The sequence below is a fragment of the Genypterus blacodes genome, unplaced genomic scaffold (genome assembly GCF_046128005.1).
Source record: "Genypterus blacodes isolate CSIRO-AG114 ecotype Tasmania unplaced genomic scaffold, CSIRO-AGI_Gbla_v1 ptg000070l_1, whole genome shotgun sequence".
Classification (NCBI taxonomy): domain Eukaryota; kingdom Metazoa; phylum Chordata; class Actinopteri; order Ophidiiformes; family Ophidiidae; genus Genypterus; species Genypterus blacodes.
In genome coordinates this window covers 14,672-42,149 of record NW_027466880.1, presented here as the reverse complement: position 1 = coordinate 42,149, position 27,478 = coordinate 14,672, and the positions used below count along the sequence as shown (strand labels likewise).

Sequence of the window (27,478 nt, the reverse complement as noted above, 5' to 3'; positions counted from 1 at the left end):
TGCATTGTCAAGACACAGTAGACCTGTATGGTAGAAGGTATGTACTGTATGTGTGTGTTCTGTTGAGTTTAACCTATCCTAAGTAGGACCTGGTGACCAACTGCAGATCTGCAGCCTAGTGCCTCATTGGCAGGAGTAATCAACCTAATGCAAATGATGGTTGGTGTTTTGGATAATAATGCAAACATTCAATTCTTGTTTGGAACATATTCGTGGAGCAGAGTTACTACAGAGTTGAGGCTATATGAAGAGTGATGAGAGGTTCAAAAGGAAACTGGATTTATGTTCACAGCTGACCACGTCTACTCAAATGTCCGGTATTCCATCAGGGGGCGCCACAGGGTCCCACCAGAGGGGCGAGTAGCACCGTTTGAGAGCCCGTGTACCGGATAGTACATGAATGTGTTCACTCCCTCCTCACCTACTCATTCACACACAATTAATCACGCACACGTGCGACCGCACAGTAACTCTTTTACTCTAACGCTAAAACTCAAAACCACAAAGTGAAGCTCTCCTCTCTGTCGTCTTGGAGGTATTTTTTGCCACAGTGCCGCTTGCACTTCGCAGTCAACAGGCACCACGTCATCCTATGAAAATACTCTGCCGGGACTTTATGGAGACTACATTTCCCAGCAGCCCCGCGCGCTCTGTCATTGGCGGTCCGCGTTGACACCACGCTCGCTGGCTCGCGGGCACAGGTGACCGCAGACGCTCCGGGCAGTGACAACATCTCGACGGTCCAAACGAAAACAAATCTGCCAGCGAAGTGGCGGCGGTTGCGTGTGTCGCAGCAGTGTGTGGATTTCTAAAGACTCTAGAGCCTTTTACTTTCGAGTTTCCCCGCAGACGCGAGTTTGTCCTCTACTTGTTCCGGGTAGTTTAGGATAATCTCGGAGCGCACGGGACTGGCACACACTCACACACGCACTTTTGGTGGAGACTCTTGACTGCGTTCTGTCTGACCTTCAGAGCGGGTAAGTGATCTTTCAGCTCCGCCACTCCGGACAGATTCTGCAAAACCGCCCCCGAAACGACCCACACCACTCCGACATTTAAGTGCGCATTGCATGCAACGCATTAGGATTTATTTGAGATTCAAGTGAGCAATTTAACCGTAGCCAGTCAGAAACTATTTCATATTTGGAAATGTGATGATTTATTTGCAATATATGTAGTAAAATATGTACTAGACAGAGACAATGTATGTGGCGAAGAAGGTTAAACACTTTCATCGTTTTCTAAACTTTTTCTATGATGCTGAAGCATCAGATCACGGCCATACTTGTTAAGCGTGTGTCGCTTAACTCTTTTCAGACATTAACTATGATTTATGTAGAGAATACATTTATGTAGACTGAGACACGAGCTACACGAGTGAATGTGAAACTTAAGAACGAAGTAATTATCCAAAGGATTTTCTTGTCCTTGCCAGGGGAAATATACTATTACGATGAATAATTAGGTGCAAAGCATTTGCTGGTATATGGCAGACGGCACTGTAGGCTATGTAAGGTTCAACATACCAAAACTCGGCCTACTCGATTAACGTTAATAATGCAGGCATGGCGGCTAACTGACTCCACAGAGGAAGAAATGTCCAAAATATGTGAAAACCTTCCATTAGTGTCAACAGTGGTTCTGTGCATGGAGAGTTGACCTTATAAGCTGCAGCCAGGCTGGTATCAGTAACGACACCTCAGCCACACGGCTCGCTGCTATGTATAAGCTGTGACTGTATATAAACTGTGTCGTACTCTGCTTATGTAACGAGTACTTTGTTGGAAAGTCCTGCTTGGAGCCAAACACAAAAATAATAATGAAGGCATCAGTGGCCTCTGAGCAGAGTTGGCTTTATTTACATGCTGTGTGTTTATTATTAGGTGTGTGTCTGTGGCTGTGGTGCCTTAACTCTACCCACTAGTGAAAGATCTGCGGTCTTCTTTAAACGGCTTAAACACTGACCGTTTTTGTCTCTGAGTGGCATTATAAATATTTATTTTAGATTTTATTTGTAATCCTCCTGTCCTGGTTATTTAGCCACACCACAACATGATTTATAATCAGGCTGTAGTTGTAATTCTTTATTCTTATGAGTGCTTTTAACAATTATTTAAACGGTATTAACTCATTTTGGCAACGTCCACCTTACCTTTGTCTTCTTCTGGTATGGTAAAGATACGTTTTTAGTTTCTCAACGACCAATCTGCTTTGAGGCCGTGTTTGTGTCTATTTCTGTAAACCTCATGTCACACCTACAAAATGTTTGACGGTTGACCCCGGTCCCCAAACCGCTGACCTCGCTGCCCGGCTATCGTTCGTCAGAGAGCAGAATGAGGTTCAGAGGTCGCTCCGAGTTTGATAGCTTGTCGCACTGATGCGTACACGACTTCTTTAGAATTCTCTGCATCCTTTTATTGATCTTTCTACTTTAACTTTAAGAGCATTTACAAGATTTCTCCGATACACTCTAGGACTACACTTCTATCTCTGACAATACAGTAGGAAAGCCTTAAGAATTATTCTAACTATTCCCATAAACTATGTGTTGTCTATTGACTACATTATAGCATCTGCAAGGTGCTTTATCATTTATAAATATAGATGGAGATAAATGTCAGCATATGTAAACATTCAGAAAAACATCACGCCTTGATTACTTGTGAACTTTTGTTTAGAATGTGTGAAAAAGAGGACGTAAGCTCTATGCCTGTAGCAGTGTTTCCAGTAACCTTCACAGGGAAGTTGCACAGGATTACTGAGGTCAATCAAACAGAAAGAGTCACCGTGTTGAAAGACAAGCGTGTCCACCTCATTACCCTCACTGAGACACACCGCACTGTCAGAGATATTTCCTCTGTTTTCACCAGGACACACACACAGATGGACATACATATGCATAGGTCAAAGATACTTTGATCCATGGTGGTCCACAGAAAGAAGTGGTAGTGTTGTTGTTGTTGTTTTGTGGTGTTTTGGCCGTATTGTAGGGCTGTTTCTCACTTACAGAATCATTAGTGATGATGTGAAGGAGTTCAACAACAACCATGTCACCACAAGGTTCATTCTGAATTCTCTCTCTCTCTCTCTCTCTCTCTCTCTCTCTCTCTCTCTCTCTCTCTCTCTCTCTCTCTCTCTCTCTCTCTCTCTCTCTCTCTCTCTCTCTCTCTCCCTCCCTTTTTCAGTGTCAGATAATCTTTAATGATTCTATAATGATGAGATAAAATGTGGACATAACCTGTTGTGTGAGATCTTAATCTCATTTGGTTGTCAACCTTTTTTGATGTTACATCAGGAGGTTGCCAATCAACAACAGTGCAAAGGGACAAAGTCAAATCATTTTAAACCATTATTTGTGATGTATTTGTCACAGGACTGTTCAGAATTTTGGTTGTTTCTTGTGCGATACTTGTGCAGGTTCTTGTGTAGTTGTGCTTTGGTGATGTGTGTGTGGCCCGTGTGAGTTGGAGGGTTTGCCATGGCGTCTTGGTTAAATGGTGGGTTATAATGCGTGGCGCAAGATGCTTAATCTGATGCGTCACGTCACAGCTGTTGTTTTTTATGATCAAAAAAGGTCATAAACATCATAAAAATAAGTCAGCTAGTCGGTCAGCATTCAATGTCCAGGTCTTTTCCTCTTTGACCTGACCTGAAAATAACTCCACTGGCCAGAGGTATTGTTGTGGACGGGACGGATGCATGCAGCGCGGTCAGAGGGGGCAACAGGGTACACTCGGTGCAAAAGGGGTCAATAAACACACAGAGCTGTGAGGTCACTGTCAGCAAGGTCAGAGGTCATTGGCCAGTATGTAGAGCAGTGGTGACGCTTGACTGACTGATCGCACTTTCTCTCCAATAGCACAGCTGCACTCTGCTCAGTTGTCCAGCAAAGGGAAAACCAGCTCAGGTTTCAAACTCCAAAGCATTCTCTGGAGCGTCGATTGTTATGGACTGACACCTGGTAATTCTTCTAATTCAAATCCTTATCAAAACACCAGCCAGGAAAACAATGGTATTCCTGTCGCGGTGTATTTGTGTGTTCAAGAGAGTGTGACACGTACAACTTGTCCACCCCGTAACAGTGCACAAATTAGCTCAGGCGTCGCATCCTGTTTGCCGTGTGTACGGAAAAGTGGTCATATCTTCAGCCTCATTGGATCCATGTCCGCTTGGAAGTGTTGGTGATGGGGTTAATTCTCTTCGGGTAAACAGAGGCACATACGCACATCCCTGGGTGGATGGGCCCAGTAGGTGTACTCTAGTGTGAAAGAGCATCAGGTGTCTGTAAACACAGCTTCACCCCCTCGGCCATATGTGCCGATTTTCCCAGAGTTTCAGACCTGGGTTCTCTCGGAGAAATACGCTCAGTGACGATCTGTCTTTGTGACACACTGGAATGCCCACACAGGAAAACAACACGCTGCTCTCTAAAGGTTCGGCATTTTCTTGAAAATGTACACAGAATGACAATGTTGCATGTGATTCGGCAACAGGACCCATGATCTAACAGAGGTGAGCGTGGGTGGGACATTTGAGGCATGTGCTGAATGTGTGACTCCACTTCCTCATCTTAGCCCCATCCCACTGTCTCAGATCCTCTTTTGACTGACAGACGGCACTGATGCTCTTACTCAACTGTCCTGTGCGTGTATGTTCGTGTTTTGTACTACAGAGGTGTTGCGCTTCCAATATCACTGGCCTTTATTATGCCTTTTGTTATTATGTACCTTTTGTGACTGTTTTTAAATATACTTCAGTAAGAGGCGAGAGTCGTAATTTGGGCTTAGATAGGTCTTGTCTAGTTGTGTAGTTAAATCAAAAGTGCGAACATCTCTGGGGATTTCTCAGTGACTTAAAAAGGGACACTACCAATTTTACAAAACAAATTTACGTTGTTCCTCTTGGGCAGTGGCAATCAACTGTGTAAAGTTCATGAATTGAACCTCTGTGACATCACAATGAGTTTTAAAACTTTTATATAATCAGTTGAAAGGGCACAACGTCTAGGAGTGGCTGTAGATTTCATGCCTGCCACGTTTAGCTCCGGGCCAGTTTCACAAAAGCCTTTAGTACGGTTGTTTTAAGGCCAAATATGCAGTGAGCGCACATCACATGCTGTAAAATTGTCGTGGCCCCCTGTAAACTCCTTTTCTCTATGCACAGGGTGAGCAGTCCGCCACGATTAAGCACACCTTAGAAACCACAAGGATCTCAGGAGCTGCGGCACTCTGGGTTTGTTGACATTTTTACGGGACGATCCCTGGCCCGTCTGTCTGTTAGTCATAGGCAGGGCCGAGTCTTCTGCAGCGGAGATACAGTTCAGTGATGTAGCATAAGTCGGTGCGTGCCTCTGTGTAAAGCCGCAGCATTCCTATGTCAGCACTGTTTAATCAAACACCGTCCCCATATTTGGTCAGAGGGAAGCAATTGGATGATGATCGAGCCTGAACAGGCTACTGTCCCAGAGCGGTGTCTCTCAAACACACATGCACCCGCACACAGGCTTACACACATAGGTAAACTTAATTTATTGATGATCAGCCTCTTGACCTCAACTTCACCCTGCTCTATCTCTCTGCCCCTCACTCGTTTGCTCGCTCTCTCACTCTCTCCTCTTCAAATGTCTGCCGGGGCATATTTTTCATACTTAAGAGTAATTAGTTCTCCGGATGAGAGTAGGAGAGAGAGATTGGGAGGGAGAAACACTGAGGGGGACTGGAATTTGCTAAAAAGGGTCAGAGTTCTGTGCATGATGGCAGCAAGAGTGGAGTAGAGAATGTGTGTGAGTGTGTGTGTATGTGTGTGTGCGTGCTTCTTCTTCTGCCTTATCTCCAAATCTATCTCCCAAATGCCTGCCATTCCATGTTTCAGTGAATGGTGACTCTCACCCATGCAAAGAGAAATGCTGTGAAGCTGGTTGACTAGGTCCAACTAGTCTCTCTCTTTCCCGCTCTCTCGGCCCCCATCCCTCTGTCTGTTTGTGTCTCTCTCTCAATCCCTTACACACACACACACACACACACACACACACACACAGCCTCTGCCTTAGATTGAGTTTGTCATTGGAGATGACAGGTGATATATACGGATAAACCTCATCACAGCAAAGAGCAGCTGGCTGAACACCCATGAGCCCGGCAGTAGGTCATGTCAGGTCATATAAAGTGACACTTGTTATGTGAGCGTTATAAGTATTTAAATTGTTTGAGCAGCGGTCTTACTCTAATAAAAGTAGATATTTCAGACACATCAGGCTTGACACGGCCTGTAAGCACCATGTCAATCAGCATATGCGTTGACCTCTGCTTTGCCAACTGGTGGTGTTGCCTAGCCAACGATTGGTCGATGTTGTCAAAATGTAAAGTGACAAAATCGTGAGAGCGTCGCAGGCTTTTCCCTATTGCAAGTTTGACTTGAACTTGTCGATGGTGCTTGAAGGCCCTTAGGTCAGACATCACTCTCGCAACAGACACACACAGCCAGGGTCCTCATCTAGAGTATCTGATTGCTGCCTTGGCAAATGAGCAAGTTAACGACAGGAAACTGGCCTGCAAGGTATGTAGAGAGGGGCTCGGGTGTGTGTACATGCTTACTTGTGCGTGTTTGAGTCCTGCGTGCTCCTAAGGCCATTGTTAAGCGAGCACAAGGCCGTCTTGGTCAATGATCATGCCTCCTACACAGATGGTTTGTGATTGGCCAGACTTGACAGGAACACAGATTTCCCAACCAATAAGCTCGAGGCCTGCAGGGGTCCTGCCCTCTGGACCAAAATAACCCAGTAAATACACTGCGGGCACTATGAAAACTGGAGCCGGCCCAGTGTCGAATGCTTTGTGTACAAACAAGGGATGCTTGTCAGTTGGCTAATGTTGAACCATGCTGGCCAGTGTTCTCCTCTGTTGTGATAGGCACAGCTAGCCGAGGCGTTTTGATACCAGTGTGCGTGTCTGCGTCCGGGGATGTGGAATGGCACAGTATGGTAGCGTGGGCGGAGGGATACAAAGGGCAGTTTGGTTAAAAGGACAGAACTCCGAAAACTGACTCAAATCTGAATTTTTTTGATATTTAAAATGGATTTTTGTCAAAGCAGAGACGACACACACAAACGTTTTGATGAAGGCCTTGCACTGGGACATTTTGAAGCGTGTCGAATCTTTTTACCAACAAAACTGCCTTACCGGTATTATGTTTGAGTTGTGGGGCAGCTCACCAATCTGTTGTAAGTTTATCCTACAATAATGAGGAATGAGCTGGTTTCAGTTGTGGTTCTGCGAGTTCATCCAGAGGAGTGATACTAATGTTTTCATCTTCTGGATCCTCTCTGCGTCAGCCTCATTTATTCTCAGTGCTGACTTTGCTTTGTGATATCACAGCCCTGACCTCTTTATCAGCAGGGAGTCATCGTCTTTGTGTTGAGCTTTTCTTGCTTTGTTGCCTTAGAAGACTTGTTTTTTTGAGGGACGTCCTCGTTCCGGCCTGTGTTGGATGGTGGGTGACGCGCTAGATTTGTGTATTTCTGTGCGTGTACGTCCGGGCACAAATGCTAAGAGAGAGGGAGGAGATGACAGAGACACTGTGTCTGAGTGAATCACAATGCCACTTCTGTTTCTCGTAAACACAACACTTACTGCACGCTTCTTCAGGGGAAGTCTTATTTTTCAACCACGAAGCTTCAAGTCATCGGTCTGTACAGGGCGAGCAGCCAGTGATGGTGATGTAAACGTAGAGTCATATAGGTGGGAAATAATGGAAGCGACACAGATGATGAGGATGACTGCTCCCACAGAGGGTTTATTTAAAGAAGGTGGAGGCACCACCAGGTGGAGCTAAATACTCAGCTTCAGAACTAGCACTTTGTTTACCTGAATACAGGTATGTGTGTGTGTGTTTGTGGCTTTGTAAAATGGTGTTCTGTTCTCTTGCCTCCTTTAGATAGAATAAAGAATACGTATAAGAAATCTCCTAAAGGCACAAAGTCACATGACTGTTAGCTGTTGTGATTCAGTGCTCTGTGGTTTCAGATTGACCCACAACCATTTCTATCTCTTAATAACTCAGTGACTGTTTAAGTCATTTCAACATGTTTCCCTTTTGTGGAATGTCAATTTCATTTAGTCTTATCAAATGTCTGACTACCATTGAGTGTCTAAATAAACCTGGTTAACCTACAGTATGTCTTTGTTATCAGTACTGCATGTAGTGATGGTATACAGTGTGACTAAGTGTTTTTGCTTTCCAAACTTTGTGTTCATTTGCAATTAAAGAGGTACAAAACATTGCTGATTCATTCTGACATTTCATAAAAGCACACGGGATACATACATGAAAGTGGTAGCGAGGGTTCCGTGGAGTTTACCGGGTATAGGGCCCCCCTTTGTTGCCGCAGACTACAACACTGCTGATTTAGGGGAAGAGTAGGAGGCGGGGGAGGAGGGATGGGAAGCTGAGTTGGTGGTGAGAAGGAGGGAGGAAGGAATAGTGACTAAGACAGTCACTCACCCTGCTGTAACTCCTTCTGTGAGCGAGGGGGGGGGGCGTGGCGTCACAACCGGTGATCAGACACACGCCTGTCGCTCGGGCCCCGGACGACACACTCCGTCTCTGTCTCTGTCAGTGTGAATCTGTGTGTGTGTGTGTCTGTAGGAAGCACGTGGAGGAGCTGAGTTTTCCTGGATACACTATGTTGTTGTCGTTGGGATAGCTGGAGAGTTTCTTGCTCTTGGTAAGGACTTACGTGCTTGCAACGTGAGTGTGTGTGTGTTTGTCACCACCAGGATGCTGAGTGTGATTCAATCTCGGCGCCACCCACGCTGATTTGATATTGAATGAATTATGAAATGTTTGTATCTGGTAGACTTTGGGTGAATAGCAGCTGTTTTGAAAATTCTTACACTAGTGAATTTAATGATTCTACATCTGTGCCTCAACCTTTAAATAACTCTAAAGAATACTTTGCTTGTGTTTCTAGACTTCTGACGTTCAGTACAGATTTGTTGTGTTTGCAGTCAAATGCAGGCAGAGAAACAGAGGGATGGACAGTTTGATTGCGTAATCATCGTGCAATCTGTGGGGCGACATAGTTGCCAGTAGTGCAACTGTACTACTATTACCACTGTAACTCCTGGATGTACTGTGTGTCACATGTCACAAGTGTCCTAATGTAGATGTCGTCCATCAGCGTGGTGTTACTGCAGACGGAACAGCAGCATCTGTCCATTTATGTCATGCGATGCCCGTGTCATTCTGAAGGGGCCGTAGTATAACTCAGCGTTAAAAGGGATGATTTATGTCTTAACCTCTGCTAAGGAAATGTGGTATGAAAACACCCTTTGTTCCTCCTCTGGGTCGCAGGCACAGGAAGTTGCTTCACGTCTGACATCAGGATTTGTCAAAGCTGATAGAAAGGGAGGGCGCGAAATGTTGTGTTGTGGTTATCATGGATGATGCCTGGTGTCATTTGCTTGTGTGTGTGTGTGTGTGTGTCTGTGTTAAAGCAGTGTGAATTAAGCAGGACTGAGTTGTCAGATACACCGTCCCCTGGTGAGGGTCTGTTGTTGTCGGCTATATATAGGCGGCATGCGGGAGGTGCCGGCATCACACACACTGATGATAAGTTTTAGTGGTTGGCCGTCATGACCTTGAAAAATGCGGTTACTGAGCAGAAACGTTTTGCTGACCGCAGTTTAGAGACACGACAGGGGCTTCTACGTGTTCATTATGCCTGGATTTGTATTAATAAAGGCTGTCATATTTCCAACATTCAGTCCATTTCATTTAAAAGGAACTTCTTCATGTCAGATAGATTTGAGTGAAAACCCGAGTTTTCTCACCTCGGCCCCTGAGCAAACATGATGCATCAGCTGCAACCACTTGTAGCAAATTAAAGTTAACACCAAGGAACCACTGAGAATATCCTCTCTACACACACACACACACACACACACACACACACACACACACACACACACACACACCATGGTCTGTTGCTTCCCTTGCTTCCGCTATGGAAAGTTTTCTCTTCTCTAAACTCTTCAATGTGTTTTGCACACCTGCTGCTTCCCGTCCACACTGAACACACCACTGCCTCCCAGTGTGTGTGTGCGTGTGCGTCTTCAGCTACTATATTTACTTATTGTGTATAATATCTGTTTATCCTGTCTATCATTTTCATTTTCAGACATTTGTTCAATTAATAAGCATGGTTCTCTCTCTCTCTCTCTCTCTCTCTCTCTCTCTCTCTCTTCCTCCATCACCTCTCTTCACTGCTTTACTTGCTACTCTTATCTCCGCCTCACTACCTCCCTTTGCAGATTGCCATCTACTATCTTCGGGGCGGCCAGCAATGTAGTCAGCAGCAAAGGCAGACTGTGTCCATCTTTGTGAAACATTTCCTCTTAAACAGGTAATTGTCTATGCTAGTGTGTGTGTGTGTGTGTGTGTGTGTGTGTGTGTGTGTGTGTGTGTGTGTGTGTGTGTGTGTGTGTGTGTGTGTGTGTGTGTGTGTGTGTGTGTGTGTGTGTGTGTGTGTGTGTGTGTGAGACCACAAACAAACCTGCCACGTTGGATCCTACACACCACTTAATGTGCTGACTAATTTCCAAGTAGCCACATCGGCTGTAATTGGTTCAGATGTGAGGTGGGAACAGGAAGATTTTTTATAGCTTAAGGAAGATTAGTTACCAGACGTAGGTGTTTGAAAATGATCTGACTGTCTGCCCGCCCAACCTCTTGTCTGCCTGCCTGCCAGTCTGTCTGTCTCACTGTCATTCAGCATAGCCATGTGGAACAGTTTGGTGTTTTATGTCGCTAAGGGATACAGCTGTTTGAGTGTGTGTGTGTGTGTGTGTGTGTGTGTGTGTGTGTGAGTGAGACCAAAGGAGAAGGGGTAAGGACCTCATAGTTTTCATACCAGCCTTGTCACACAATCCGACCAGTGTGTATGGCCGTGTATAGGTATGGGGGATTATTACCACTGCTGTACTATTTACAACAAGCTGGTGAAGAGCCTACACAAGAGCTAACAAATGTTCAAACACATACATGCATACCTTTTATGATAAGCACCTAAACACCTCCCCCTCTTCCATACACACACACACACACACACACACAAACTGTATATATACACACCAACCAAAAAAGAAAAAAACAACACAGCTCAGGGGAACGGGGTGTTCCTGGAAAGGGGAACAGAGAGCAAAGAGCGTTATTTTAGTCATTAGATCAGGCAGACAGACAGCTTAATGCGGAAAGGGTGTGTCTGCAGCGTGTGTGTGTAATAAAAATGATTTGAAAATAAATCCAAGGCATACCTGTCTCTAATGACTTGGAATGTAGAGCCTACAGATGAGCGATAGAGTGACATTTATGTTGAACAGGTGTTGGGTGATGGGTTTTTCTGATGGCCTCATGTTGGGGTGATTTTTTTTTTGTGTGTGTGTGTCTGTTTATCTAGGCCTGACTCAGAAAAAACTATTGTCCATTTTTGTTCGCCTCTACCATGTCTCTAAAACCTCTGCACCTGTGTGCATGTACATATACACTTTTAACGTGTGTGTGTTGGCTGTTAAAAAGACCTTCTTGGCATTTCTAAAAATACACACTCAGCAAATTAACACCATGTCTCTGACCACAGGTGACATAGCCCCACACTGCTCCCCAGTCTGTGTGTGTGTGCGCGTGCACCTTACAGTATGTTTGTACTGCTGTGTTACACTGCGTAGGAACCAACTATGAGTTCAGAATGTGCCTGCTGCACAGTATATCTATGTTTTCCTTGTTTTACACACCTTTGTCTTGTATTGTGGCGCGTTCGTGTGGGTTTCTTACCGTATGCGTTTGTGACTAATCTGTAGCACAATCCAGAGTTAACCCCTGACCCGGCCTTCCTCCGCTCAGTGTCTTCCCACTGGCTGTCAGTGTTTGAAGTGAAGGAGTTGTGACATCACAACGTCGGACACACAATGGCTGCAGTGTGGTTGTACTGCGTCACAGAGGCCTGCTGAGCCCAGTGGATGCCAGGCAATGGGAGGGTCCATGTGGGAGATTATGCTGCCTGGTAGCAGTGTGTCACCATACGAGATCAGGAAATCAGATCCTGTTATCCTGTCTGTGTGTAACGTACAGTCTCTGGTGTTTTAGAAAGTTACATGGTCGTAAGTACACAAGGCAGGCCCCACATCTGGAGGTGGGGAATTTCACAAAACCGTTGCTGAATTCCAGACTTTATTCACTCAAGCGTTGCCCAGTGCAACTGATATGCAAATGTTGAACCTCTCATATTGTGTATGGGCTTTAAACAGCATTTCGGTTTTCAGGCTTGGTTAAGCAAATATCATTCTGGTTGTTCCTTAGCAGTAGAATTGAATAAGACATGATTCTGTATACTACTCATGAGAAGAGGAAATATTGCAGTTCATGGCAGTGAAGTACTTCTGCCCAGAAAGGAAAATGCTATATTTATGTTTTACGCATATTTCTTACTCAACGCAGCTCATTCATGGTGGTCAGCATTGCTTATAATACAAACAGACAAGCAGTACTACATCTGTAACATTCACAGTGAAGATGGTTGAACATGTTGATTTAGCAGGCAGGGACTGAGACTGAAAACCAAATGGGAACAAAATTTCAATGTCATCACTTTGCATAAAAAAGACCCTAAGTTACCTTCAGGGGCAGTGGTTTTCATGCCTGCATGGAGGGACTTTACATTACATTACGATCATTTGGCAGACGCTTTTATCCAAAGCGACTTACATTACAGTTACCACCCTTCGCAGAGGGGGGAGCAATTGAGGGTTCGGTGCCTTGCTCAGGGGCACCTTGGCAGGGGCTCGAACCGGAAGCTCTACCCACTGAGCCACTGCCTCCCACTTTATCTGGGTAATGACAGCAGCTACCCCTCTTCCTATACATTCCTAATGTCCAATGACTAACCATAGTAATAGCTAATAGCATCTGGGTTATGGCCTTTATTTCAATGGACATGGAAGTCCCCTTTATCATCCAGTATGTTTTTTTTTTTTTTTGTGATCACTTATATTTAAGAGCTATCTAAAACAACATTTTATGTCTATAGGAGATGATTTTGAGCTGTACAGTGGCGTGCACGCTGCCTTTGAGTCCTTTTGAGTGGAAGCGTCCAGCAGCACGCAATCGTCTCTAGCTGGCATTCCTACCAACCGATTGAGTTTGGAGTTGTAATCACCCCATATGTCAGACTCTAAAAATACACTGCAACATTCCATCACTGTGTGCATGCAACAGTGTGTGTGTGTGTGTGAGTGTGAAAAAGGCTATTACAGGAGGGAGCTCCAAATATTGGCAGGGCGTATGTAAGTTGTTCTAACGGCATCACTTGTGAGCTTTAGAGGAAAATGCTGCGGTGATTAAGTGTGTCTGCACCATTCATGTATGATAGAATAGCATTTATTCACTCCACACTTGCTGTAGTGTGGAGTCAGCCTTTGCCAGAGTCCAAGTTATGATGTGTGTGTGTTTCAGTGTGTGTCCCTGCACGAGTGTGTGTTATTATGTGGGCCAGCCAATGGGCACAAAGCGGGCAGTGTGTGCCCCCTCGGGTGCTGAAATGTACACTTTGGACAACAAGCGGCTTCAGTCCTCCTCAATAGGAGCTGCCCTTCTTATTGTACCTCACGCACAATGAGCTTTTCTCTCCCTCCCCGTCTCTCTTTATGACCATGTACGGACGGACGTGTCTCTGATGAGAGGTTGGTGGCTTCTGGTCCTGATTGGTTGTTTGGTCTCTGATGTCTTCTGTAATGAGTCCTAATGAGCAGAGACGGTAGAACAGAGTAGAAACCTGGACTCAGGTGGTTCCCACCTCAAGTCATGCAGGCCATAAATATGTGTCATCGCAGAAGGGGAACTGTCAGTCCTGTGGGAGTACCCACTGTGTGTGTGTGTTTGTACATGAACATGTTGGCGTGAGAGAGAACAGGATTGTGTGTTGTGTTAACGGGGTGAGGGTGTTCCCCATCGTACGCCTGCTCACATGATAGCGTAACAACAACAAGACCACATGACACCCACATGACCTCTACGCTGTTGCCGTGGTAGCCAGGGGACAGAACATGTTATTGCTAACCTCTCCTGGGCTCATGAGAGCACCACGTTTAGCACCACTCTGTGACGTTAGCCTGGGGATGCTGTCTGTTTGTTGATGCTGCAGTTTAGATCATTTAATTCTGTGAATTATGTATCAAACATTACAGGTCAAAACATAAAAGTGATAGTTACAGTGCCACCATCAGACTGACGGGAACCTGAATTTAAGGGATTCTTCCCTGGATCACAACCAACCTGCCAAAGTGTCATGGAAATCACTCACTGATGTTTTTGACTAGTCCTGCTGACAAACAGACAAAGGGGTAAAAACATCCAGTAGCCTTCTTCTATGTTTTGATGGTTCCTGTCCCTGCAGATGTGGGACCTCTGATATTTGGGGAAGACAAAAAATGTTATTACTTACTAACCAACTAACCGACAAAGGTGATGCAACAGGTCTGGAATGGATGTTTGTACCCCTACTTAATAATCCCGCTCTTAATAGATTGTCTGTGCACTTGTCTTCTACTTTTTGTCTAAAGGTGTCCTTCCCTATGTGAGACTTTGTTCGCTCTCTCTTGGTTTTGCCCTCTTACCAAATTCTCTCGCTTCCCCCTATCCTTCTCTCTTCCCCTCCACAGTTCTCTCTACCTCTCGGGCTGGACTGCGGTGCAGTGACGTCGGCTCGCCCTCCCCTGCCCCCTCGCCCCCCAGCGATGGCCTCGCGCATCGGTCTGCGGATGCAGGTAGAGCACGTCGACCTCTCACCAGCATAGATACAGTATATACTTTGCGTTAGGGTAAATGGGAGATGACGCACAGATTCCATGCTCTTTTGTTGTGTCATTTATTTAAAGGACAGCCGCACAGTCAACCCAGAATAGATGTGATGATGCTACTCGGCCATTTAAAAAACCATGATATATTAACTGTCGCCAGTGTGCAACAAGCTATCAAAACCAGAAAGGAAATCGCACACCACAGTCAATGTATAGGTTCAAAATGGTTAAATGAGCATTCCTGTGATGTGTGTGTGTGTGTGTCCCTAGCTGATGCGAGACCAGCTGCAGCAGGAGGAGCAGCGTGAGCGGCAGCTGCAGCAGAATGCAGCACTGGCATACATGCAGCAGCGCATGGCGGGGCCACCTGCGCCCTCTCCAGCCATCACAGCGCCGCAGCACTACCAAAGCATGCAGGTGCCTGTGGAGGTGCTTAAGGTCAGTGTAAGAATGCAGCCCCGCGTGTTTGATCATGACTGATTTATACTCGGAAGCTTGGAAATGGCTTATCAGGAACGGGGGAAGGATTTGGGTTAGGGAAAGCAACAAAAAAAAACTTCCACAGGGATTTGCAGGTTGATCTGTTGTGGTACCAAGCACAGAATTCCCTCCATGCCTCCATATACTCGTTTTTTCAGGCCGTGCGTGAAACACATTTGAACGAGAGGACATGGGGGGTGTTTTGTAGGCTGACTCATAGGCTCTCTCACAGGGAATATTAGAGAGAGAAAGCAATTTGATTATTTAAAAAAAAAAAAAGGAGACGGGACAGGACAGACAGGATTGATGTAGACAGTTTGACGTTAGACAGGGACAGATAGTGACGGTTTGATTCCAAACATGCCTGCGTGTGTTCTTATCTTTGCCGCTGTGTTTGTGTGTGTGTGTGTGTGTGTCTGTGAGTTTGTGCAATACTCAGTGGCAGCATTACCTGTGGAGTACTTTGATCTGTAAAATTGTGCAATGTGAAGAAATTGAACTGTTGATTGAAAAGTTCCTGGTTCATTTGATTTAATCCTGGTGTTGCTTATGAAACAGATGGAGTGTTGGAGGGACGAGGAGTTGAATGATATGCAAACATTTGCAAAATGAGTAGAACTCATTGTTGTACTTTTCCTGCTGTATGTGCTTTTCAGCGACTCTATTTGTTTTTGATCAAGACAGATTTCGTAAAATTATACTAACGGATGCTATTAAACTCACAAAGCCACAAAAGGGGATCAGTAATGGAGAAAGAATTGGATCAATAAGCAATCAGTCATGGACTTAGAACTGACAACATCCTGTCATAATGTCCTTCACACAGGTGCAGACGCACCTTGAGAACCCCACAGACTACCACATCCGCCAGTCCCAAAAGCAACAGGTGAAGGAGTACCTGTCCACCACCTGCGCCACCAAACAGGTACATGTCCGTCTGTCTGTCTGTCTGCTTGTCTGCCTCAGCTCTCTGCCATAGATGTGTTTGTGTCTGTGTGTGCAGATCACCTTGTTTCTTGGACCAGTGGCGCGTTCAACCACCCACATATAACACAGCAATACGTCTCCGTCTCCGTCTTCCTCTCCGTTTACCCCACCTCCTCCCCTGTCCCTCTCTGTCCTGTCTCCAGACGGTCCACGCCGTAGCGGGGGTGATGCGGCCCTCTCCTCCCCCCTCCATGGGACCCACAGGGGGCTCAGCCTCCGCCCCTCCTCCCCCTCTGCACTCCCCGCACATGCACGCCGAGCAGCACATGACTGGAAACAGCGCCCCCAACAGTCCGATGGCCATGCTCAACATTGGCACAAGCCAGGAGAAAGAGGTAAGCGTGGGCAGACGTGTCGTAAACATTCATCCTTGCTCCTGGCAAAGTGTCGCATTCAGCAACAATATGACTTGATTACACTCAATATAGAATTATGAGGATTGAAGATTACCCCGCGCTGAGGTTATGTCCACACTTTACAGAGGCATCATAATCATTTCACTGCTTCTCAGTTGGCAGAAACACTGTTTATGTAAATGTTTAGCGTGTACAGTACGGGTGTTCGTGTCAATGAGTATAAATGTGGCGTGGGGTGGCCTGAGTGAGTTTGACCATTATCAGAGTTTAAATGCTCCATTATGGCCTTGTTGCAGTAATTACAATTTAACAAGTGACATGGAAAGGTCAGAATCTAAGGCCCTTTGAACGCTGCAGACTTTGACCTGCTCTCATCGTCCTCACACTGCTTAACGTTGTGCTTCCTGTCTGTCTGGGACAATTCACTCACACAACCTCTGTGATATGTAACTCGTCTCTGAAGTCTGTAGAGTGAACAGGCATATTTTTCTTACAGGGCCTTTATGATCATAAGGTTTCAACTGCTTTCGTAAATGTACAAGTACGTTTTTAAAAACAATCCCTCTGAAAGTTACACACCTCAAAGTTGTCTAAATGACACTGGTAACGCTTTTCGCCTCTTTCTTTTCGCAGATGGATGAAGTCATCGATGACATCATCAGCATGCAGTCCAGTTACGATGATATCCACGCATACATCGACCCCGTCCAGATGCCCAACACAGTAAGTGGCGTTAGATAACGAACGCAGAAAGGTGATTCTGTTCCCCTGTGAAGGTATCAGAGGTATAATTAGACGATGAATCACTGTAGCTGTTTTGCACCGTGTCCTTGCTTTCAGGGACGCTTCGTCTTTATTGTCTTTCATATGAGTAATGGGGAGGTGTGCTCGCTGGCCAAATTACGCCCGTTTCATTTGTATTAGTTGGATTATTACAAGGAGGATTCTTTATGGCTCCTCTTTATGTGGGCCTGAGAACAAAAGCAACACATGCTGACTCAGATCATATCAACCTGTCCATTATTTCTCCTCATTAAATCAGTTTGGAAAACGGTGAATCAAGACAAATTTATTAAACATCTCAACACCGATTAACACTTTTTTTTTACAGAATTTCAAAGCACTACTGGAGGAAATTGTTGAAATAGATATTTTGCACCTCTGTGTGTATGAGAATAGAATGTTTGATTATAACAAGGGTTAGGGTTCAAGTCAATACCAATAAATGTCTGCCTTTGTTCTTCTCTGCTCTTACTCTGACTGCAGTCTGCACTTAATGAGTCAGAGGGTTGCTTATGCTAAGTCATCAATAATCACTTTGGATTCTCAGCACTTTTTAGCCGTCTCTTCCCTTGTTTGCCCGTGGTGTTTTTGTTGCTACGGTTACTTAAGAAGGATTGCACGTGTGCAGTTATTAGTCATAAACTACAATAAGTGTAGAGCCTTGTACCTGCTTTTTTTTTTGCCCGTCAAGCCATAGGAAGCATAGTTGTGTCCTTTTGCATACACACACACACACACACACACACACACACACACACACACACACACACACACACACACACACACACACACAGAAGATGTCTGTGGCGTATAAATGACTTAAACATTCCGTTCCTAATCCTTATTAGAGTGAGTCCATGGGGAAGACATGTCGGACGAGGACTGTACGGTGCCTTGTGTTTAAGGGAACAAACTCCAAAAATTAACAATTAAACTGCCAGCAGTTAGAGTTCAACTTGTTTACAAGGCATTCAGGGAGAGAGAGGGAGGGGGAGCGGGTGGGGGAGGGAAAGGAGGGAGGAGGGAAGGGGGATGAGGGCAATTTGTGCAAGGGGAAAACAGGCTGAAAGTCCAGTTAGGGGAAAGTTCACTCGTGTTTGGCAGGGAGCAGAAGTAGAAGGAAGACGGGACCGGTGCTACCGAGGTCAGTCTACCAGGACAGGGGCGAGTGAGAGAGTGTGTGTGTGTGTGTGTGTGTCTGTGTGTCTGTCTGTGTGCCGTGAGTGAGGAAGGAGAGCGAGAGAGTCCTGGCCTAGTGAGGGAAGGAGTAGAGGATGAAGGAGATGAGTAAGACGTATGCCATTGTGGAAGTTATTGAAGGAGAACAGATTCAGCTGGTAAGACCTTTAAGAGATGTTGTATGTGTGAGATTGTTTAGTTTTGATTGTGTGCGTGTGTGTGTGTGTGTGTGTTGTGGTGATTCGCGTTGCACTCCCTGTCCTCTCGTCGAATGTGTGAGATGAGAGAACCACTGTTTGGATGGGTGCAGGGGCAGAGGGTCAGCTCTAACTCCAAACCTCGGGTCCCTGATTATGGGACGAGACGCTGCCACAGCAGCGACGGTGGGGTGGGGAAAGTTTATGTGTGTGTGTGTGTGTGTGTGTGTGTGTGGATGGGTAGTGATACTGTAGAACTGCACTCATGACTGAGGCACAAGGTTGGGGGAATCATTCCAGGTGATGGGCAGTGCGTGACTGTTACAGGATCAAGCACATGGTGTGATTGCCCCTGTGCAGGTTGCTTTTCTGCTCAGCTGTGTGTGTGTGTGTGTGTGTGTGTGTGTGTTTGAGAGGGAAATAGTGGAGCTGAATAGCCTCCTGTGGTTTCGTCTGATATGTGTGTGTATGTCCTGTTTGGGTGATTGGCTCACTCAGTGCATGTTTATGTGTGTGTCAATGTGTGTTTATGTAAATCAGCTTCACTGCATGATTAGATTATACTATTGATCACCCGTGTGTGAATCCACTGCAGTAATGTTGCACTGTGAGAGGGAAACTCAATCAATACGTTGCATATTTACACCTGAGTGATGCTGCTGCTGCAACTTGGTTTAACACAAATGTATCACTGTGGAGAAAAGTGGAGAAAAACTTAAAAAAAGAAATTCCAGTCTGATTCCCAATAAACTGATCCACATCCAGAGGGAGAAACTCATCTGCTAATCCTGCTGAGGATTAAAGTAGCAAAATCCATGGAATTCTTGGAATCTCACAGTTCAGTAAGATCCCCGAACACCACCAAATACCAGGCACACTTTAACAGGTCTACTCAAAGTGTGTGGCTATGTGTGTGTGTGTAGCTGCGTGTGTGTGTGTGTCTGTATATGTCTGCGTGGTTCCAGTCACATTAAATTTGAATTAAAATGTACAAAAGGCCTTTTTTTCTCTTTTTAAAGTTAGCGGCGTCCTTAATCAACTGGGGCACGGAGAGAGGCGTGCCACTCAGCACGGAGCTGCACAGGAAGCTGGCAAATTAAATTCCGTTAATGAGAGAGAGTGTGTGTGTTGTGCTGTGAACGATCAAGAGAGAATTGGAACCCAAGCTGGGCAACATAAGAGTGTTTAAAAAAAGATATTTGTGTTCTTTATCCATGAGTCAAAAGCATACTTTGTAACTTTTACGGACATTTTGCGATCATTTGTTGAGAGATTTATGAATCACAAACTTTGGATTCAGCTACCACACACACACTTTTAAGCTTGTGTATGGTCTCATACCTTACAGTTACTGTGAGCTAGATCCTTAACGTCAAGGCATTTCCCACATTCCCCTCTTCGTCTCTCTTCGTCGTCTCTGTGCGACTTTCAAGAAACATGCAATTTACATAGAGGGGTGAACTTGTGGCGGTGTCTGTGTGCATACGTGTGTGTGCATATGTGTGTGTGTGTTTGTGTCTGTGAATGCGTTTGATCTGGCTGCTTACACAGGAGCCAGCAGATAACTTATCTTTCCTATCTTTTTTTCTTTCTTTTTTATCATTGGGCCCTCGTTAGCTGTGACATGTCCGCCCTCTCTGCAGGGAGAAGGCCACCGCCGATAAAAGGACATAAACCATCCATCGTTACTCGTGGAAATCAAACATTAAAAGGAAATCAGGATTTTAGGACTCCAAACTATAACGCACCACCGTCCAGTTACACAACGTCTAAAGTACAGGTGTCGGGATAAAACTCTTCAAGGATTCAGGAGATGGAGATGGAGAACGGAGCCATAAAGAGAGATAAGATGGAGGAGGTGATAGTCAATCATTGCTGTGTGTTTGGTCGGCTGGACTCAGGTGTGATATTATTGGATTATCTCCTGTTATCTGCATTTTATGGCGCACTAAACATGAGCGCTCCGCTTTATGAAGTTACTTACTGCGAGGTTACGGAGGCCTTTGCGAATCTTCTAGGAAAGGAAATATTACAGATTTACACGGGTTTGACCTCAGTTTGACTTTACTACCATCTTACACTCCTGTTAAAAAGTAAAAGATGTTGTTTGATTGGACATAAATAGCTTTGCTGGTGAGTTGTCGGGGGGGAAGCATTGAGGTTGTCGTTACGTCGAACCGTCGTTTGACTGCTTTGATTCGCTCTAGATTAACGTAAAGGTTCAATCCCCCTCACCTCACATCACACATGGTTAAACCTCTTAATCTGCTCATGGAGAACAAAGCCTCCATGTAGTCCCCCCCCCCCCCCCCAGTTACCACCCAGCCACTCTGATCAGGTCAGTCGGTGCGTTTACACAATTCACAAACTCTGGTTCTCCTCTTGATTTGAAGGTGCTTCATCTGTGTTGAATTTGGCATTGACTGTTAAACCTGTGTTTGTCCCTCAGCTCCCACTGTCCACCAGTCACCTGGATGTGTATGCAGGTCCTGGGATGAAGGGCCCAGCCATTGCTATGACCAGCAACTCCTGTCCTGCCAACTTAACCATCAAGCGGGAACTGACAGGTGGGAATGTCCAGCATTTACATGTTTTATTTTTTAACAGCCAGGAAAAAAAAGTCAAAAGTCTTAAGTGGTGGATTGCCGGTGCTCTGTCCTGTACTTTCTGTCCCGGTTCTTTGTGGTGGGTCTGAGGAGCGGCGCGTCGGTGGAGATGTTGTTTGCTAATTTGTTTTTGTTTTTGCCAAGCTACAGAAGCCCGCGCTATGGCCAAGGAGAGACAGAAGAAGGACAACCACAATCTGAGTAGGTTCTTCCTCTCTCCCTCACACATCTGTCTCCCTGCATACTGACACACACACACACACACACGGGCGCACAAACAGCTTTTTTTACACAGCTTTAACATTGATTTAGCTGACACAGTGCAACTAGTGGGTGGATGGTTAACATGCTAATTTCTGCTGTTCTGGCACTAAAGTGTAATTGCCTGTGACCGTGTGTGTGTGTGTGAGTGTGTGTGAGAGCATAAATGTTTTACTGTCTATTACTGTTTTTATCCAGTTGCACACAGCTGATCTGAACCTTTGTCATAACAGCTACAGTGCCACACATCAGCTGTGAGAGTGGAGACTTACTGTCTGTTGTTACGATGAATTGATTTCAGTTTCCTCTCTGCTCTCTTCTTCTCTTCTTTTTGTCTCTTCTCTTCTTTCTTGCTCTTTAAAAGTTGAAAGAAGAAGGAGGTTTAACATCAACGACCGTATCAAAGAGCTAGGCACCATGATCCCCAAAACCAGCGACCTGTAAGTCGGTTCTGTTACGTCGTCTTTACTTGTTGGTCGCATCGGCTTTGCACATGTATGTGATCGGTCTGCGTGTTCTTGACTGTGTGCTTTAGGGATGTGCGCTGGAACAAGGGCACCATTCTGAGAGCGTCTGTGGAGTACATCAAGCGCATGCAGAAGGACGTGCAGAGAACCAGAGAGGTGGAGACCAACTTCAAGAGGATGGAGATGGCCAACAAACAGCTGCTTCTACGCATCCAGGTACCCCACACACACACAGACACACACACACACACACACACACACACACACACACACACACACACACACACACATATCGTATGCAGAGAAATAGAAATTCTCAAAACCTTTATTTAACTAAAAGTACTTCTACTACAATGTGAAAATGCTCCTTTACACTACGCTACCTCATCAATAATGGAAATCAGGCCACACTGTGAACCAGCTTGTACTTCTGAGTTTGGAGGGGTTATTTTTAATGAAATAATGGAAATTCAAAGCAAATACAAGTATCTCCAATTTTATGTAAAGGGCTTTGTGCTCACTACGCCCATAGATGGAGGTAATGTCCAAAAGTCAATGTGCTGTCATGCTAAAACAAAGCTGAGTCCTAGCTTACAAATGCAAAAAGCAACAAATACATTGACTCTGATCATATGTCCCGTCCCCGTCCCCGTCCCTGTCCTCGTGCCGCCCCCTGTGCAGGAGTTGGAGATGCAGGCTCGTCTGCACGGCCTCCCTAACAACTCCCCCTCTGGCCTGAACCCCAACGACCTGATGGGTTCCTACATCAAACAAGAGACCAGCCCGGACGAGAACACTCCCCACCCCCACCCACAGGCCCACCACCAGCCCCAGCACCTCCACCAGAACCACGGCCAGCCTCAGCCCCAGCAGCACCACTTCCTCCCACAGACCCAGCTCCACCCCCAGGGCCAGGCTCAGCCCCAGCACAGGCAGCTCCCTCCGCTCCCGCAGCACCTGCAGCCCCTGCAGCCCCTCCAGGTGCAGCCTCCCATCCAGTACCCAGCTGTAGGCAGCTCCCAGCCCTTTGACTTTGCCCAGACGCTGGACTTGTGTGACGGGATGCCCGGCTTCTCAGACGGCATGTCCGGACTGGGCGACCTGGGCGGACTCGATGTCCATGGGAGGAGAGGCGAGCTCAGCTTCCTGATGATGGACGAGCCCCTGTCCCCTATAGGCGGAGACCCGCTGCTGTCCGCGATGTCGCCCGAAGCCTCCGTCGACTCTAGCCGCAGATCCAGCTTCAGCATAGAGGATGGAGACATACTGTAGAACACACACACACACACACACACACACACACACACACACATACACATACAGATACAGAGCTTTCACCGAGTGAAGCCCTATGCCCTATGCAGCCCTATTGCAGAGGAATCAGACACTGGACATGACATCAATCAGTCACACCGCACACACACACGCACACACACAGTATGAGACTGATGCCACTCATTTAGATTGTAGTAGATAGAATCATCCGCCCCTCCCATCCACTGCCAAAGCACTCGCGCAGCTGAAAAAAACTGGGAACCTTCACACACACACACACACACACACACACACACACACACACACCGAGCAGCTTGAAACTTTGCGCCCGAGCGTTCACGGGGGCGAGGCCACACTGCCAGGTCAAGATTTATACGCTTCACTTGGCCGTGTTTCCGTTAAGGTGGCTCTGAATCATAATTGAACAAGGGACAAAACCCGTAGTTAATTAGATTGAAGTTATCAGATACCAAGGGCAACCAAGTGCATTGTCTCCCTTCACAGAGGACGAGTTATTTTCCCCATACATCAACCTCTTTTAGCAATCATAAATGGATGAGTGAACGATAGTGAATAAAATGGAAATGGCTTTATGGTCCTGCATGCATAATTCAGCTTAAGGGGAATCCAGTCACTTTGTTCGCTCCCGCCCGCCGCTCTGTTACTCTACAGTCTGACATCACTGTTGTAGTGCTCGGCGAGGATCAGCGTCCACCCAGCTGAAGTGTTTCCTCAAAGTGTACACTTTGCCAGAGGAAGCTGGGCAGGGAATGTAAGGAGCTCAGGCCCCAGTTTTTAGTAAAAGGCTTTCCAGTTCTGTCACATCCATCACACGTCTTTGCTGTCTATTGCCTGCTTACACACACACACACACACACACACACACACACACACACACACACACACACACACACACACACACACACACACACACTGCTGTCCAAAGGAATTTTTAACCATGTTTACTCTGGAGAGAGACTAGAGAAACCCACCAGATGACCTTCAAAATAGATTTACATGCACTTTAAAACTTTGATTATGCAGCGATTAAGGCAATAAATAGTTTTTCATTCAAACATGTACACACCTTTAACACACCAATCCAACACCCTCACTCAAATCTTCACATTGGTGCACATTTCCCCAGTAGACACCTCTACGAGCTTTTTAGCCTCTAATCGCCATGCGTACTTGAGTATTGAGTGCATGTAAACACGTCATCATCATCCCTACAACCATGAAGTGTCACCTTACTCAGGTACCAGATCACACAGGCAGGGTCACAGATGATGAACCTGAACCAGGCCAGGCCCAATACAGCAAGAGTTTTTATGGCGTTCGAAAGGTCAAAGGTGACGAGCAAAGTGTAGACATCATGGATCCTTCTGCTGTGTGGCTTTGTAGGGTTCCGTTTGTCTTTAGAGGCCCCTGGTGGCGGAAAGGTAGAATGAAAGTTTACTGGAAAGAGAGAGAGAGAGAGAGAGAAAGAGAGAGAGATAGAGAGAGAGAGAGAGGTCTTCACTGTCAAAAAGCACAGCACGAGCACACACATTCACGGTAGCTTCACACACACACACACTTCACACACTCGCATTCATGCTCACTCACAAACACAGGTGCACGCACACACACGCACACGCACACACACACACACACACGCAGTGTGCATTGAGGCTGTGTTCAAATCGGCACGTAAAACAAGTTCCCCGTGCTTCAGAGGTGAAGCTGAGGCGCCGCGCTCACACTGCCATCCAAAGGGAACCTGTTCATGTCATCACACACACGGCTGTGGTCGGTGCAGGTTGGGACGGAGCCCAGCTTCACTTCCTGTCGCCTTCGACCTGGGGAACTTGGCTTTGATTTGATATAGCTTATGATCAGTACTGATAAAGGTAGAAAAAAAAAACTTTGATGGTGATTTTTTTTGATTTTTAAGTGTTTTTTTTCTTTATTAGAGTTTGTTGTTTATTTTATCTCCCAAAGCACTGGAAATTATATTATTGTATTGACTTTGTACATGTAAGATTTGTGGAATAAGATTTATTTCTGATGTTTTATGCCACTAAGCCACTTAAATGTGTTTGTATTTGTTCTTTTAGTTCTTCTTTGTTTTCTTCCAACTCCCCCTTTCTGCAGAGCCGTTTTCAATAAACACACAGTGATGGCATTAAGCCGCCAGTGTTTCATCGGGAAGGGCGTGTGTATAACTTTTAAGATTTCCCCTGAAATTACAGATATGACGAGAACGTGATGATATTTTTATAATTTACTTTGAAATTAGGAGCCAAACTAAGTCAAGAGGTGATGATTTGACTCCAATGAATTGAAACTGCTCATTTTATGAACACAAGTTTTGCTAGTGGCTCCAGTCAAACCAAGGATGTGGTCGAACCGAGCCGGTCGTCTTTTTCCTTCCCGCCTTTGGTTTCCATGGAGACTGGCAAATGACTGACTTCACATAAGCTCTGAGCCAAAGAGTTGTGGTTTCCATGGCAGTGTATCACTGATTCTGCATTTGTCCCTGCTGTGCCTTTTCCCGGTCAGCCACAGTTTGACTGTTGCGCCGTCATCCAGCCAACACTCCACAGACGCCATGTCTACTCAGGGCCTCCTCTATACCTCCACTAGAGGGCGCACTGCAATGGAAATGACACAGGGAAACCTTGTCCCAATTTAACTGATGATATAAAATGTTTTACCACAATCCAAGAACTGGCTTTAAGTGTGTTTCTTAGAAATGAATACGCGGTGTGTGTGTGTGTGTGTCTGTATGTGTGTGAGAGAGAGAAACAGATTTAGAAGAATGAAGTAGAAGAGTGTGTGTTTAAAGGTGTAGTAGTAGTTAAAGAAAAGGTGCTGCATGTCTGCTGGTTAATATCATAAACATGAGGGACTCCTGGATTAGAGAAACCATATAATTGTCATTGTAGTGTTTGTCCAGCAGGGGGCAGCAGAGCTCTGCGCAGCTGCTTCCTCTCTCCTTTATCGCCACTCTGTCACAAACTGACTGAGCTGCAAAGTAATTAACCAGTTTTGAGTGCTACTCAAAGCTCAATGGTCTTATTATTGCTCACAACTGGCAAGAGGAGCCAAGAGTGGAGCTCAGTTTGGTTTTTGTTTGTGCACTCATGAGATCTCACCGCTGATTAACACACACCTCGATGCTCAGTTCGTCCTGCCATATTAAAACTTTCTGTGTGTTGTAATCGTTCCAATTCGGTGAAATCATATCCCCCTCCAGAGGTGGCCCTCTTCACACTTCACCTCTTCTGCCTCTCTCCTTCAATATGGCCTCTATTCACCTCCCTTTCCTCCCTTTCTCTGCTCTCTTCATCTTCTCTTTGACGTATGAGTCCGGGGCTACTTCAGAATGAGCCATATAGCGTTTTACAGCCTTTCTTCAGCTAAATCGGGGTAATCTTATTCGTTGCACACACACATACACACGCGCACGCACACACACTTGAAGACGGATGACGCGGAGCATGTATTAGTGTAGTGGTGGTGTCTGCAGCCCATCCACAGGCCCATTCTCCCGGCTCTTTATGATGCTAATGTACTCCCGGCTCTAATAAATCCCTGTAGAGCTGCAAAGAGTAGATCTTATGGCTCCGCCGATCGCCACCTTTTCGCCCATCTCCCCCTTCGCAACACACACCCTCACACACCACAGTAGAAGTGCCTGCCTTGCACTTCCACTTCCACTTCCACAGACTTGTCTCGGGTGGCTGTTCAGTATGAGAGAGAGAGAGAGAGGAAGGGTTGAGACAAATCACACATGAAGGTGCAATTTAAAAGATGTTGGCACGGTACCATCAAGTCAGGTCCTGGCACGATGTGCTCGGGAGGACACATGGGATGGAAATGGGACTAGTACCCACAAAGCAGAGGAGAAGCGAGGAAGAGGAGACGCGAGCGAGATGCGTTCAAAGACGAGGCCGGATCCTTTAAAATGACTCCTTCTGATCTTTTCCCCTCTTTTTTTTATCAATCATGATTTATCCAACTTATTCCACTAACACAACCTCCTCCTTTTCC

General features: G+C 45.8%; 1 protein-coding gene across 6 annotated transcripts; it reads left to right on the top strand.

Annotated features, from left to right (window-relative positions):
• The first annotated feature begins 663 nt into the window (after positions 1-663).
• tfeb (transcription factor EB) lies at positions 664-26,138 on the top strand. 6 transcript variants are annotated; one of them, XM_076156557.1, is made up of 13 exons: positions 664-977; positions 10,311-10,402; positions 14,712-14,816; positions 15,120-15,287; positions 16,156-16,254; positions 16,460-16,651; positions 17,169-17,213; positions 17,306-17,395; positions 21,281-21,398; positions 21,588-21,638; positions 22,063-22,138; positions 22,234-22,381; positions 22,847-26,138. In XM_076156557.1, the coding sequence occupies exons 3-13, from the start codon at positions 14,787-14,789 to the stop codon at positions 23,435-23,437; spliced, it is 1,608 nt and encodes a 535-aa protein (XP_076012672.1). In that variant the 5' UTR covers positions 664-977; positions 10,311-10,402; positions 14,712-14,786; the 3' UTR covers positions 23,438-26,138. The 6 variants fall into 6 exon arrangements, with proteins under 6 accessions (XP_076012672.1, XP_076012675.1, XP_076012677.1 ...); XM_076156559.1 differs by lacking the exon at positions 664-977 and adding an exon at positions 8,522-8,722; XM_076156560.1 differs by lacking the exon at positions 10,311-10,402.
• Positions 26,139-27,478: the final 1,340 nt, after the last annotated feature.